General features: G+C 39.9%; 3 protein-coding genes across 10 annotated transcripts; 1 reads left to right on the top strand and 2 right to left on the bottom strand.

Moving 5' to 3' along the window:
* Nucleotides 1-1,750: 1,750 nt before the first annotated feature.
* On the bottom strand, nucleotides 1,751-5,718 carry LOC113694640 (thioredoxin-like protein AAED1, chloroplastic). 4 transcript variants are annotated; one of them, XR_003449437.2, is made up of 9 exons: nucleotides 5,295-5,715; nucleotides 4,959-5,094; nucleotides 4,801-4,846; nucleotides 3,867-3,926; nucleotides 3,519-3,617; nucleotides 3,089-3,168; nucleotides 2,884-2,975; nucleotides 2,084-2,144; nucleotides 1,874-1,990 (listed from the first exon to the last, which is right to left on the bottom strand). XR_003449437.2 is itself a non-coding variant. In XM_027213487.2 (9 exons), exons 1-9 carry the CDS (start codon nucleotides 5,593-5,595, stop codon nucleotides 1,931-1,933), a joined length of 873 nt encoding a protein of 290 aa, XP_027069288.2. In that variant the 5' UTR covers nucleotides 5,596-5,710; the 3' UTR covers nucleotides 1,874-1,930. The 4 variants fall into 4 exon arrangements, 3 of the variants coding, with proteins under 3 accessions (XP_027069289.2, XP_027069288.2, XP_071908181.1); XM_027213487.2 differs by having other exon boundaries at nucleotides 3,581-3,617; nucleotides 5,295-5,710; XM_027213488.2 differs by lacking the exon at nucleotides 2,084-2,144 and having other exon boundaries at nucleotides 1,751-2,052; nucleotides 3,581-3,617; nucleotides 5,295-5,718.
* Nucleotides 5,719-6,467: 749 nt separating this feature from the next.
* On the top strand, nucleotides 6,468-8,251 carry LOC113694513 (DNA topoisomerase 6 subunit A). The gene has a single exon (XM_027213336.2). It carries the CDS (start codon nucleotides 6,560-6,562, stop codon nucleotides 7,817-7,819), a length of 1,260 nt encoding a protein of 419 aa, XP_027069137.2. The 5' UTR covers nucleotides 6,468-6,559; the 3' UTR covers nucleotides 7,820-8,251.
* Nucleotides 8,123-14,230, bottom strand: LOC140008263 (pentatricopeptide repeat-containing protein At5g02830, chloroplastic-like). Of its 5 annotated transcripts, XR_011815661.1 has the most exons (14): nucleotides 13,568-14,229; nucleotides 13,354-13,441; nucleotides 13,049-13,253; nucleotides 12,152-12,259; nucleotides 11,679-11,843; nucleotides 10,846-11,119; nucleotides 10,529-10,734; nucleotides 10,118-10,183; nucleotides 9,937-10,017; nucleotides 9,502-9,599; nucleotides 9,201-9,405; nucleotides 8,997-9,057; nucleotides 8,304-8,767; nucleotides 8,123-8,252 (listed from the first exon to the last, which is right to left on the bottom strand). XR_011815661.1 is itself a non-coding variant. In XM_072052079.1 (12 exons), exons 1-12 carry the CDS (start codon nucleotides 14,121-14,123, stop codon nucleotides 8,424-8,426), a joined length of 2,568 nt encoding a protein of 855 aa, XP_071908180.1. In that variant the 5' UTR covers nucleotides 14,124-14,228; the 3' UTR covers nucleotides 8,123-8,423. The 5 variants fall into 5 exon arrangements, 1 of the variants encoding a protein (XP_071908180.1); XR_011815659.1 differs by having other exon boundaries at nucleotides 10,529-11,119; nucleotides 13,568-14,228; XR_011815660.1 differs by lacking the exon at nucleotides 9,937-10,017 and having other exon boundaries at nucleotides 10,529-11,119.
* Between the last annotated feature and the right edge of the window lie 301 nt (nucleotides 14,231-14,531).

Raw genomic sequence — 14,531 nt, 5'->3', positions numbered from 1 at the left:
TATCGGTAGCCTTTGTGGTTAATTTTTTGTTAAGCTCAAACGTATGAAAAAGGTCAAGATAAATTTGCTAAATTAATTATTTTTATCCCTAAAAAAAGTTTTTAGATAAAAAAATGTCATTCAATTTACAAGAATATGCATTTTCCAAATGTTTGAAAAATAATCGTTGAAATTATTATGTATAAAATTTGGTTTTATATTTTTTTATAAAATATATAGAAAATTGATATATATCTAAATAAAATATACAAATAAATTATTATTTGGTAGTGGGTTGTTAAAAGAATAAAGGTAAAAATAAATATAATAGTACTTAAAAGTACTTAACAATGTTTAGTCGGCTGACAACCTGCAACTTAACTTAAAAAAAAAAAAAAAAAAAAAAACTTGCAAGCCGGCAGCCAGCTTAAATTTCTTTTTTTAATTAAAAACTTTTGCTGGCTGTAGTTGGGGTTCGCCTGCACCATTAGCACAAAAAAGCTGCAGGGGAATCTCTTTTCGATCAATGGAGCTCACTTGCTCCTTTCCTTATCTTTTCCTTTTTTTTTTCCCGGATGGAATAATGCAAGTTTTGCTTTTTCCCCTCTGACTCATACGCAGACGGAGTCAGTTTTCTGTTAGCCGGGAACGTGTCCAGTCAGCACGTCTCCTCTGACACCGACTGTGCATCATTGAATTTTTTGCAGAGAAGATTTTGGGTGGAATTTTTAGTTATGCGGCCGTGCTGAGTCAGCACGGCCGCTATACAATTAGAAAAATCCCATGTCAGAGGTGCATTTGACGGATGTTTTTTTTAAATACAAATAATCTGAGAAATTAGCCCAGGAAGTAAGATGTTTGAGGGCCACTAGTCCTCTGACCTTTGTACCAAGGATCAGCTTGTTTCGACTGATGGCGACTCTATTCTCTATTAAGTCTGCCATGCAGATGCAGGTGGTGAACAATGAAAGGGCAGAGAGTAAAATGGTATATGCTGGTTATTCTGCAAAAGGAGACCGTTGGACGAAGTTTATGCCTGACATCTAGGGGCAGAGACTCATTGGACGAAGAGTTAACTAGGTTGTCTAGTCACTGAAATCTAATAATTTTGCCGGTTGCCTCGAGAGACTGGCTTTTGCTGTGTTTGTGTATCAGGTTTGGAGGCTAAGGAATGCTGCAGTTTTCAGGCTCCTGCAACTGCAATAAGGGTGCTGAATGCTATAGTATTAGAGATGTGCAACATGCTGTCATGTCTTGGTAAAAGTTTCCAAAAAATGGGAGAATTGGCGCCTTGATCTCGAATCGGGTATTCATCTTTGTTGTATGTATTGAGATATGGGTTGTTTCTGTCTGTTCGTGTATACAGATAGGAGAATATACATGCGCAAATCTGAGGTTAAGCCTGTGTACAAACTTTCTATTTTGATCTCAATAACAGTATCGCAATTTTGACTGCACCTATAGAAGGAACCTGGATATCTACAAAAATAACAATAGTTGTGCTGAATATTCATCCCAAGCGTCGAAAATACCCCTTTGCACAATAGCCACCACCCCACCCCATCTTTTAGTCTATCAAAAGTTCTTGGGAGTTTTTTTTTCTATAGCTTTTTCCAATACTTAACATTTGTTTTTCTCAAATTAACTCTGAGCAGACTGACGTGCATTCCGTCTCAAGAATCGTTCCTAGATGGCACAAAAACTTGCAACCGATGGATCCATAAGCCTAACGAGGAGTAAAAGGAAGCTCAATTTCTGGTCTAAATCGGGGTGGGAAATGAAAGGCCCGGTACCTATGGATTTATACCTTGAAACCCAAAAATTATGTGGTATGATGACGTATAAAACAAGAGATTACCCTCGCTAAACTCTGTGAATTTAGAAGATTAAGAGATGTAACAAATAATAATATTATTGCTTTGGAGGGTGGAGAAAGACTTCAATTCGCTAATTACGGACAACATGCTCTCAAGACGTCCTCTATATCTGGATCATCTCCGGCTTCTTTGTCCTAATGTAATCAGAATTCCAGTAAGCTTGCAGAATCAAAACAGCGCCATGAAACTTCTAGTACTGTAGAAGTTAAGAAAGTGCAAGGATTAACCTTGTGGATGTACGATATATTATGTTTACCAGGACCTGCAACTATGATCCCACCTTGCTGCCTGAGAACAATCACCAGATAGTGGTTTCACAGGATAATCAAATTGACAGAAAGAGTATTACCATCAAACATTTTCAGACTGTTAACAAAAGGTCCTGAGCTTACATTGCATGCACAACGGTTTACCAAGATGAGGCTGAGCCGTTACCCAATAAAGAGATTCATGAAGTTGTAGCGCACAGTCACACAGTCTAGTCATCCAAAAATCAGTCTATTAAGTCTACTTGTACCCTTTTTTTTTGTGGGCGGGGGGGGGGGGGGGGGGATGTGTTGAAGTGAGAGGTCTCAAAGTCCGCCCACTTACACTGAAAAAAAAAAAAACTCTACTTGTATGCTCAGTTACTTGGAAAATGCGGCATGGTGGTGATAGTTGTTTCTTCCCATAGATTCAGAGTGCTTTTTGCAGCAATTCAGTTAGTTTCTAATAAACTTAACCTTTCTGAAAGAACTCAGAGCTTGTAAACAAGATAGAAAAATATGTGGTGGTTTTGAAGATTTTGTGTAAAGCATCCAAAGCAGGGGATTCTTTGTTCAAAGGCCTAACCTATTGCCAGTCTGTACGCCAAATGATTCCTAATGTCTTTTAATCTGATATATTTATTAAACAAAAGAACTGCAGATTATTACTAAAGTTTTATAAGACCAATGATTGCAAGAATGTACCATCCAAAAATGCAAACTGACAGACAGCCAACGATTTCATCACACGAATACATGAGTACAAACAGAAGTGGACGTACCAGCCACCTCTTGTCCTAGTTTCCTTCTCAAAGGAAAGCCCCCAATCTTGTCGATAACCTTCCATGTACGCTTGTATTATTTTCAGGCCAGCCTGGATTCATCAATGGATGAAAATTTTCCTCTAAGAAGGCACTAAAGGAAAATCTCTCGTACAACCTAAGAGACATAGTCAGCCATGATAAACATATAGAAGATATTTCATACCCCAGGAGTAAATGTTGTTGAAACACCAGAAACAAATCTGAGTGCCTCGTATGATGTGTGGCTGGGATCTGCGTATACTTCTGAAATGTAGAATAGAATACCATTAAAGCATTTAAACAACAATTTGATCAATTCCTTCACCAATGCCTTCAACTTTGGGAAGATGTTATGCATTTTGTTTGTTGGGGATCCATGTGCTTTTTACAAGAATTGAGAGGAAATTTCTTTTAAATCATCAATCACCAACATTACATAGCTATTATTCAGCAATTCTGTCCATTTGGTTCAAGAATGTTCTCCTGACTCATGAGTCTAATAAGACAGAAATCATTTTCTTTTTCCGGGCAGTATTAGCACTTGAAAATGGAAGAAAAATAGTAAAAACCAAAAACAGACATCCAAAAGGGCATTAAATTCTGTGCAATATTACCTTTGATTTCCGATGAATATTTGTGACACTGATTGTTCCAAGGAAAGGTCTTTCAAACTTACCTCCTCTGAATTTTGTTTGCTCAGCAAATGCCCTTGCCTGAAATTTCAAGACAGATTTCACTCCTCAATTTGCTGCTTCTTTCTGTACGTTTTAAGGCAAGGAAAAAGAAACAGCAGATGATAGAGCTACATAATTCTCATGGAGCTTTAACACTAAACAGCAACAAAAAAATTGTTCATCTGGCGACCAAAGATGCCATGTTTCTGAGCAAATCAAAAGGCGGGACACCGCAGGAGTAGTGAAAGTGACCTTTAGATAATTGTGTAAGGAGCTTCAGCAGGATACCTGATCCACACTACCCGGTCCAATTAAAGCCAGTGCCACACCAGCTGCATCCATTTTCTCCTGTAAAGGAAGAAAAGGAGAGTTTAGAGCAACATTATCACTTCACTCTATCCTTGAATGGTAAACAGGCTTAAATACTAAGTACCAGTCACTCATGACTAACACTGATTCTTGTCCGTGTTCAGGAGATCTGTGCTCTTCACACTATTAACATATTTTTCTTCAGTTTGACTTGTTAGTCAGCATCTTTAATAGTAATTGACAAAGACAGTTGTATCCCACAAATCAGATACTTAAGTTGATTCCTGTGTTTCCAATCCGGTTGTTAGTTTTCCCACTATCATGTTCAAAAAGAAAGAAAAAATTAAGTGGTCAATAGCCAAATGGATAGTGCTTGAGGCTACAATCATAAACGAACATTTCTGCAATATAATTGTGCAAATCTAGTCAGACCATAAACTGCTGCAATGGCAAAGTCTAGCTGAATATCACTTGGGGACATATTAATGTTATAACACGTGATTGATTACGAAGTTTAAGAACTCAAATAAAAAATTTCTGTTTGAAACTTCTCAAAAGCCAGTGCTAGCTCTCCTTATCAAGCCATTGCGACTCAAAAAGAAAGGTAAGAGTACAAGTCAAAGCAAATGAGAGGACCTCAGAAAGCTTTTAGCTTAAAAGCAAGATGGAATCAGCAGGCTTTAAACAACAGAGTTTGAGGCCTTAAACATTCAACAGCTGCCAGATGGGCATACATTCAGAAGATAGTAGTAGTCATGGTTGAAACACCCAAGAAGAAGAAAATATATGTACTGAGAATCTGCTGGTATTTATTAGTACCAGAGATGGGAAAGGAGATAAGTATCCTGAATTCTGAACTACCAAGAAAAGCCTCATTATAACTGAACTCGAGGCAGTGAAAGAAACGTCAAACCTTGTGAGAAGCGAGATAATCAGCCCTTCTGCGACAAAGCACACAGCTGCAATGAAAATTACAAAGAATTATTAGTACCAACTCGGAATTGCTTTTTTAAAAGGAGCTCAAACAAGAGGCAAAAGCTGAAAGGAAACAAAAGAAAATTGAAGCAGTACCCAAAATGGCGAGCAAATGCAACGACAGCTTTCCTGTCTCTCCACAGCTCAGAAATGGCAACCCTACTTCCATTCAAGTCAAAGACTTGCACGCCGTCTAACAAGTTTTCAGACGTCACCTCAGAAGATTCAGCTCCTATTTCACCATTAACATGATGTGGCAATCATAAGAGAATAGAATCATACACCTTTTTGAAACGGAAAAATGAAATCCAAGGCTCGCATCTCTAAATTCTGATTACTCTGATTGCTGGAAAAAGGTTAAAAGAGGATTCGAGGCCAATAGAGTAATACAGTAACTGGGACACTACTAGGGCAATTATAGCGGGAACTTGCCGGGAGAAGCGGATACAGCGCGGGGAACAATAATATGAAGCCTTTTAGTTTGAGTAAGTGCGGATGATGATGGAAAGGCGGCGTTGATGATTGGCTTCTTCTTGTAATTGTAGACAGCAGAATCGAATTGTGGCTGAAACACTAGTGTTGTTGGAGCTGCTGCGACTAAGCTCATACTGTCGTTTCGTACAGCATGACGACGCCGCCGCACTGGCACGGCGACTTGATGACGATGATGATGATGATTCAGGAGTGGTGTGGTGGCACCAAGAGGAAGAGGAAGAGGAAGAGGAATTGGCATGCCTAGTCTATCTCTTAATGAAAATAAAAAATACTACTACCAACTACTAATAATTGGTTTTGTTTAATTCTATCCTGGAATGAATGGGAGAGAAGTTTCTGGAAATGCTACTACCGGACCGGTACCGGTAGTTGCATGAAATTCGAAAATGATTAATTCCGCTAATAAGTATTCCTCCGTCCCACTTTAATAGTCCTGTTTTTCTTTTTCGTCTATTTCAAATTATAGTTCACTTTTCAATTGAAAAATATAGTTGTATTTTAATTTTTTTAAAATATTTTTTTTAATGTAAGTTGTTATTACTATAAACTTACCCCATTTAATGAGAGTTGATTTTTTTTTTTACTATCAATTTAAGTTCCTATAAAGTTGTATTCTAATTAATGTGAGAGTATTAGAAAAATAACTATCTAAATTAATTGTTCTAATAAAATTAACTATTTTTTTTTAAATTATGTGAAAGAAATCAGGACTATTAGGGTGAGACGGAGGAAATATTACAGATGAGACGACATCACTTTCGTTTCAATGCTGAAGCCTGGACAACAAACGAAGAAACAGGACTCTCCAGTCACCTTCACCAGCCCTTGGAAAATCAGCCCTCCGCTCCACGTGTTACTACCTCAAACTTTTGTTTTGGGCCGGCTTCGTCTCCCTCAAGTTTCCCCGCCAAACCCAAAAACTGAGTTCAAAGCTACACTACTACTACACGTTACGCTCGTACTCATTCCACGTGAAACTGATTTGGGTCTTAATTAAATTTAATGGGCTTGAATTTAGGATCCAACCCAAAACTAATAATAGATTCATACTCCATTGACGCACCCAAGACACAAGTACCAGGCTACTACTAGTTAAAGTCTTGCTGCTCGCCCATTTTCATTTCCCGCCTCCCCGCCCTACAAGTCAAGCAAGGCAAGTCTCGAGTCCGCCTAAATTAAGCAAGTCATTCACTCTCCAGAGTATGGCAGACAAGAAAAAGCGCCGCCGACCGGCGGACCCTGACTCCGACTCAATACCCTTCAAGTCCAGACTCAAACCCGATTCCGTCATCCTCCAAGCCCTCAAAGCCCTAGCAGCAGCAGAATCCACCCCCTCCGCCTCTACCAATCCCTTAACCCTCGCCGACCTCTCTCTTTCCCAAGCATGCCGTGAGGTCAGCGACCTCCCTCTCTCCTCCGTCCAGTCAACTATTGAATCCCTCGTCCTCAGCCTCACCCACTCCATCCTCTCCGGCCAGGGCCTCTCCTTCTCCGTCCCCTCTCGTTCCTCCGCCAACCAGCTCTACGTCCCCGAACTAGACCGCATCGTCCTCAAAGACAAGTCCTCCCTCCGTCCCTACGCCAATGTCTCCACCGTCCGCAAGACCACCATCACCGCCCGCATCCTCCAGCTCATCCACCAGCTCTGCCTCAAGAACATCCACGTCACTAAGCGTGACCTCTTCTACACAGACGTCAAGCTTTTCCAAGACCAGACACAATCCGACGCCGTCTTGGATGACGTCTCCTGCATCTTGGGCTGCACCAGGTCCAGCCTCAATGTGATTGCCGCCGAAAAGGGGGTGGTTGTTGGCCGGCTTATTTTTAGCGATAACGGTGATTTGATCGACTGCACCAAGATGGGGATGGGCGGAAAAGCGATTCCCCCCAATATAGACAGGGTCGGGGATATGCAGAGTGATGCATTGTTTATTCTGTTGGTGGAGAAGGATGCTGCTTATATCAGGTTAGCTGAGGATAGGTTCTATAATCGGTTCCCGTGCATAATCATCACGGCCAAAGGACAACCGGATGTGGCAACCAGGCTGTTCTTGAGGAAACTGAAGACGGAATTGAAGGTGCCGGTGTTGGCTTTGGTGGATAGTGATCCTTACGGGTTGAAGATCTTGTCGGTTTACGGGTGTGGATCCAAGAATATGTCTTACGACAGCGCAAATTTGACGACCCCTGATATTAAGTGGTTGGGGATTAGGCCGAGTGATTTGGATAAGTATAACATACCGGAGCAGTGCAGGTTGCCGATGACAGAGCAGGATATCAAGACTGGAAAGGATCTGTTGGAGGAAGATTTTGTGAAAAAGAATCCTGGATGGGTTGAGGAGTTAAATTTGATGGTGAAGACTAAGCAGAAGGCTGAGATTCAGGCCCTGAGCTCGTTCGGCTTTCAGTATTTGTCCGAGGTCTATCTGCCCCTGAAACTGCAACAGGAGGATTGGCTCTGAAATGAAACCCGTGCTGTGCATCTGCGTTTTCATTAGCAAAACATCCTGATTCGCGATGCTATTGTATGGTTTTATTCAACCGTGGTGGGAAAAAAGCTTCAGTTCATTGAAATAAACAATTTTAGAATTCTGATGTCCAGGAGAAGTGTCCAATCTTCAGTATTTGAAGTTAAATTGCTTTTTGGATCTGTCTTCAGTATTTTAAGTCAAATTGCTTTTCAGATCTTTAGGATGCCTGTCCTTTGACTTGCAAGATTGGTGCAGCAATAGCATGAAACCAGGGCTAAATGAGCAGACGGAATATTTTGAGTAGCATGTGATTTTTCTCTATGTATCCATTTCTAAATTTTGCCTTTACTGATGGTACATTGTAGTCAGTCTCGGTCAAATACATTTGATTTGAGTGAAATGCAACTTCACCTTTATCTACAACCTTATTGTGAGAAATACAACACTGATCTGCAACTTCACCTTTATCTACAACCTTATTGTGAGAAATACAACACTGATCTGCAACTCTATACAAAGAATAAAAGAATGATAATTGCTACAAAGTCGATAACTTTATCAGGAGTTCTTCAGTTCACTTCTCTGCAGAAGGAGATTAGTCTGATCTGCTGGTAGAAGCACCTCCTTTTTGTAACCAATGATGCAATGATCCCTTAGTTACCTTCAATCGCTGTAAAGGTACAGGCCTTCTAGAACGAGATTCCAATTTCAGTGGCAGATCTCTTCTTTGTAGAACTTTTGAATTAGGACACAGAAAGGAAGTATCAAAACCACCGTTAAAGTTTCTACCATCCACTGACCCTACTGATAGAACCTCAAGCCCCAAATCGTACTGCAACAAGTTAGCTATGGCTTCAGTAGACCCAGTTTCGTGTCTGGAAGCACATCCCCACGGCTCCTCTTCTAGTATAATCAACAGATCATCTCTCACTGAATCTCCTACAACCAAAAAAAATTGAAATGCCCAAGGGTACAAGGCAAATGTAATTCCTGATGGTCGTATAATTGAATGCGCAATTACTATGTGAATGCTCAGCTTTACAATCTTGTGGAGTTGAATAGCTTCTAAAACATGATACTTTATTATCTAGGCAGGGCAGCTTTGACAGTTTAATCGCATTACATAAATTTAACTTCTTAGATAGTACTAAACTAGTTATCAAATTACCTGGATTATACTTCTCTTTGATCATCCGTAGAACTGCAAGAACCATAATGCGAGCTTCAATCTGTCAATGCATTGCATGGAAGACTTGATTAAATAAATGAGCAGCCTGTCAATGTGTTAGATGAAAGGCTTTAATTCTAATAGAAAAATACACTATCTATAAGCAACAATCCTCTTATGTGCCGCTAAAGTTTATGGTTACACCTTAGTGAGGCCCCGAATGTCAATCGACAGGCTTTCAGCATTACTGTCCTGCAAGTGTTCTGCAACTTTCTCAAGAAGCAGACTCTGAGGCCCTAAAGAAGCTCTATCGGAAGCAATCTGGCCTTTATTCTGCTTGTTTTGTTGTATTACACCTTCACACCACTCCTCAATTAGCAGTTTCAGATAGAAATCATTAGGTTTATACCTGAAAAATAAGATTGTAATGAGACCATGTGGACTTAAATGGTTAAAACGATGACTTAAATAGCACACAAGCACACAGATTTTTGTGACAACATACCCTGCTTTTCGCATATCCTGATATATTGCTAGGCATTGTTGTACCTCCTGCAGGGAACCATACTGGCTCCGAGCCCTGAGAAGAGTATTATATGTCACCTGAAATGAAATTTGAAAAATCAACAAAACTGAAGCAAATTATGTCTTGAAAACATATCTAATAAAACATTCAGGAATTCATATAACAAACTTCAATCAGCATCATGAGTACGAACAGATTTCAAACACTTTTCACATTTGTCACATCTTTAATGGTCAAACATCATATAACCAAGGACAATTGACTTGTGTACAAAAGGAAAATGTATAACAGAAAACCAAATCGTTTTGGAAGCCTCCGCTGTTAGCATCAATCAAATGCCTGGCTGATTGGTTTTATTGCCAGAAAAGTCCAGGTAACTTCAAAACGAATGCTTGTAAATTTAGGGATCCCTACCAGATTAGGTTTTATTTGATATCTTTTCATTTCTGCAAGTAATGAAAATGCAACTTTGATATTTTTGTGTTCCACGCAAATCTGTTACATGGCAGATGAAAATCCATTAAAATGAGCATCCACTTGAATATAATAAATGCTACTATCAGCCCTTATTAGAAATCTAGCAGAAAGTTTTTACCTTAATAGCTGTTGTATATGTGACAACATCAGGTTGAGTACCAGCCTGGTGCATGGACCTTAAGATCTGCACAGAAGGGAGAAAGATTACAAAACAATTTGTATTCCTTGCAGGAAGCATTTATTTAGATTTTGATTATTGCTCGGCCAAGCATGAGTGATTAGGAGAATGAGAATCACTGCACTAGCCAAACAAGGCATTGTAGAAAAGGATGGGGGTGAGATAGGTGATGAGGCGGAGGTGATCGCAACGCATGACACTGTGAAGGACAAAGTTGGTGCTATCACTTATTGATGCAACCAGGAAGGAGCTCCTAATGATTCCATATTACCATTGACAAGAACATACTAGTTGAGAGGGCAGGAAGTCATGGTAATTACTATTCATTAAGAACGAAGTAGACTATGGTACCTGCAAAGCACCATGTACATTTCCTGAGCCTCCACAAATATCAATCAAAATGGACCATGTTATGTTATTCGGAGAAAGACCTTCCATCTTCATCTCATCCATCAATGCTTTGGCATGGTAGTAATCAGTGCCACAGGCCTTCATCAAAATATTATATGTTGAAGTTGTGGGTGCAAATGAAAACCTTATCGGAAAGGATGGATGCTCTGAGTCAGAGGTTCTACATGTTATTGTACTGGAATTTTCATGCTTGCTGCAAGCATAATCATTTATTTTGTTCATCCAATGAAAATCTTTTCTTACAGACATCTTAATACCGTTTTCCTTCCAGGACTTGAAGAGTCGAAAGGCTCTATCATATTGGTGAGCTTCAACACAAGCATGAAGAAGAGCATTGCAACACTGTGAATTAGGCTCACAACCAGCCTGAAGCATCTCTTCAAACAATTGAATTGCTTGCTCTGCAAGACCTGCATTGGCACATGCACTGATCAATGATGACCACGTTACAGTGTTGGGAATAACACCAGCTAGCAGCATATGTTCTTTTATTTCCAGTGCCATTCTCCACATTCTAGCATCTGCAAGGACCTGAATAATTGGTGCAGGGGATGTGAGGATAAAAGGATAACTCCTCACAGGGTGAAAATCCAGTTCGAGCAGGAAAAGGAATATTAGGATGCAAGATAGTAGGAAAAAAATGTATGATACTTGGACTCAAAGGCATTTAAGAAACAAGTAGGCGGATGCTGGTTGCCTGCGTTAGAGCACCATGCAAGATACATAGTAGTTTGACCATAGATTTCAGGGTCGGACTAATATTAAGCATTTTAAGTCTTTGAAATAAATGTGAAAGAACACTCCTTAACCATTTTAAACATGTGTCTTCAAGTCCACAGGCAAATGTCAGAAATTTTCAATTGCAAGCACGTTCAGAAGGCCACTGCCCAATCTGGAGAAGCCAAATGGACAATTCAAGAATATTCAACACAGAGAACAGCATGAGATGAACTACAAATCCTTCTGCACAAATGAATTTTGTTCCTTGGCTTTGCAGACGAGTTTATTACTCTCATCCTGGATACGAAGCCTCCATAACACATAATGCACCAAGCAGAGTATAATCAAGACAGAAAAGGCATTGCTGTACCTTGATCATTGTACAGTAAGTAAACACATCCAATTTTAGAGCCCCTTTTGATTCCAAATGTTGAACATCTCTGTAAATGTCTAGGGCCAGATGAGCTCTTGCAGCAAGACAGCAAGACTTCAAAAGGATATTATATGATGCCAGATCAGCTGTCACACCTACTTTCTGGATGTGGCATTCCACCAAACAAATTAAGCACGGTAAGTACTTGACAACTGAATAAGTAATGAATGAAATGCAAGATCACAAAAAGAAAAAAGGGAAGAAGGAGAAAGAGGTGACTAATATCTTTACACATTCAATGATAAAGTTAAATTCCAGAATCACTCCTCAATCAAAAACAGTATGGACTTTTTGCTGCTGCACAGTGCACGAAACCAGTACTTCAAGGTAAATAAAAGGACAATAAATAGAGATAGATAGACAGAGAGAGGGAGGGGAAGAGAGAGAGAGAGAGAGAGAGAGAGCATTACTTGCATCTGCTTATAGATATGTAACATGTAGCTGAAATCACTGGCATTAACGTTCATGAGACTGTTGAAAACATAAATATTTGGGATGAACTTACAGTCAAGTAGCTCCTGCAGTAAAATTTAAACATTAGCATGGCTTTGTGTTCACACCATTCACAAGGGATAGGAAAAAATAACTTTTGAATCCCTTATGGGCAAAATATTGTCTTTAAAAATAGGTAATGCAAGAAAATAAAGAAAATTTATTAGAGTCAAATACAGATCAGTGATTGAGAATTATAAACTCATTGAACAGGAAAACAATGAAAACAGGATTTAGTAAATCATCAAACCAAGCTGGGAAACTGGTAGCAGTCAAACAAATGCAACTAAAAGATCAGTTTATTGAGAATCCTATCTCTCAATTACATAAATCAAATAATTCAGATAATCCAGTACCGCAACCTAGAAGTGCAAGTTTCAAATTTTTCCTCTTAAATACTGAACTTACAAGTATTTTAATAGTAAACACAAGCACACACTAATTCACATCTTTGCGTGTTTGTGAACAGCTACAAATTGGCTTAAGAAGAGAATAATTTTGGCTGTACAAGTAAAATTACACACAAGAAGGGTCCAAAGCAGGCTTAAGATAAATGTGCATAAGCCATCATCCTTTCAAGTGCTATATGCTAAAATGACATAAAAGGTTTAAGGACATGAGCCAGAATAACTAGGATGGAGGACCATATAATGACAATTGAAAAGATACCATCCGATAACAAGGTCTCCCAAAGAGAGAAATGTCATAACAGGTAATATGCATGACTCTTGGCCATTGGTTTACGAATTGTCAAATGGTAAAACTTGTGAACTTTGCAAAGAACTGGAATTAAGACCCAAAACAAATGCAACTACCTCATAAATAGATCTAGACTTCAAATAATCCCCACAGAGTCCACAAACATCAATGATTGTTCGGTAGGCATACATGTTGGGACAGCCTTGATTCTGCTTGGAGACTTCAAAAACACTGAGTGCAGATACCAAGTCCCTTTTCTTCCCAAATTCAATCATTATGGTACACAAAAGCGTATGTACCTGCGGAAAAATTTGTGCATACCTGCAAAATGTCACATCAAATAACTAGACTGCAGCTCACTAGACAGAAAACTGTGCAACTTCTGAACCAAATACTATTCTTGAACCAAAACAAATCATACCTTATAGCAGCACTTGGGGTTCTTCTGTAAACGCAAAGCCTTATGATTTCGGAGGGCGCAACGAATTCTTTGGTAGAAAAACCAAGCCCTGAAAGATTACGACATCGAAGTGAATAGTCAAAGCCAAATAATGGCAAGCAATTGGGAAAGAAGATATAATGCCTGTTAATAATTTTAAAAAAATAAGGATATAACTACTCCAACTGAAATTCACCTTGAAGTGTTTCCAACAAGCTCACAATCTCCTCCACGTCATCACGTTTCCCTAGCTGACGACGACACTCCTGCCGAAGTGCCTCAACTGCGAGTCCGTCAAAGAGCTCAACCACAGCGAATCCTAGCTTCCTCAGACCACCCAACACCTCAATCAAGCTCCCGAGCCTTCCATCCTTAATCATTCTAGAAATCCCAGCAGAAACAATATTGACATCGAGCAAGGCCACAAATTGAGAAGGCTTCCCGCCTGAAACTACGAAGCTTTCGGCAATCATGAACAAGTCTCGGAATCTTCCATCTCGGGCGAGGTTGAAGGTTAGGTCGGTGTAATACTCGAGGCGTTTGCGATTGCGATTGCGATTGCGATTGCGGGAAGTGGAAGCATAATCCCATCGTACCGTGGAGTGAAGTGAAGGAGCAGTGGAATTAAGCGATTGGTTAGTGCGAGGAGACGGGCGGCATCGGCGGCGGCGGTGGTGGGAGGGAGGAGCCGGAGCATGAGTCGCAGGGAGAGTAACAGAGCAGGAAGCTAAGATGGCTATGGCGTCCCTCATTAAAAACAAGAGAGTTCCCGTTGAGAGACTTGAAAGTTGAAAGTGGGAAGCCTCCGCTTTCTTTTTCTTTTTCTTTTCCTGAAAAAAAAATTATTTGTATGAACTAGTTGAGGCTAATTTGAAGATTGAAATTGAAAGGCGAGCATTTCTCGCTGCTCGATCTTTGGTCCTCCAGGGCTGGACCCGGTGATCGGCCTTTTACTCAAATCGGTATTGACTGGGGAATTTTTTATCGTTGGGCCTGAAGCCGGGTGATTCTGGGCCACAGTGAGAAGTGACAAGAAGCCTGATGTTGCCGATTCAGCTGAAGGGTCGTGAAAGATGTATGCCCATGGGCTTTCTCCCCTCAGAACTTTGAAAGGATAAATCGCTAGGGAACTCGTGTGTTTGTTATTTGTTAAAAATGGA

The sequence above is a fragment of the Coffea arabica genome, chromosome 6c (genome assembly GCF_036785885.1).
Source record: "Coffea arabica cultivar ET-39 chromosome 6c, Coffea Arabica ET-39 HiFi, whole genome shotgun sequence".
NCBI lineage: Eukaryota > Viridiplantae > Streptophyta > Magnoliopsida > Gentianales > Rubiaceae > Coffea > Coffea arabica.
The sequence above is the reverse complement of the archived record's forward strand: the minus strand, read 5'-3'. Positions and strand labels throughout refer to the sequence as shown.

Excerpts from the sequence above, each read along its gene's own strand:
- LOC113694513 (XM_027213336.2), top strand. The coding sequence starts at position 6,560 with ATGGCAGACAAGAAAAAGCGCCGCCGACCGGCGGACCCTGACTCCGAC.
- LOC140008263 (XM_072052079.1), bottom strand. The coding sequence starts at position 14,123 with ATGAGGGACGCCATAGCCATCTTAGCTTCCTGCTCTGTTACTCTCCCT. Across the intron at positions 11,844-12,151 it reads ATATCTATAAGCAGATGCAA|AAAGTAGGTGTGACAGCTGA; the intron begins GTAATGCTCTCT and ends TGCCACATCCAG. Across the intron at positions 9,058-9,200 it reads ACATTCGGGGCCTCACTAAG|ATTGAAGCTCGCATTATGGT; the intron begins GTGTAACCATAA and ends ATGCATTGACAG.
- LOC113694640 (XM_027213487.2), bottom strand. The coding sequence starts at position 5,595 with ATGCCAATTCCTCTTCCTCTTCCTCTTCCTCTTGGTGCCACCACACCA. Across the intron at positions 2,976-3,088 it reads CAACAACATTTACTCCTGGG|GCTGGCCTGAAAATAATACA; the intron begins GTATGAAATATC and ends TGATGAATCCAG. Across the intron at positions 1,991-2,083 it reads ATATATCGTACATCCACAAG|GACAAAGAAGCCGGAGATGA; the intron begins GTTAATCCTTGC and ends TGATTACATTAG.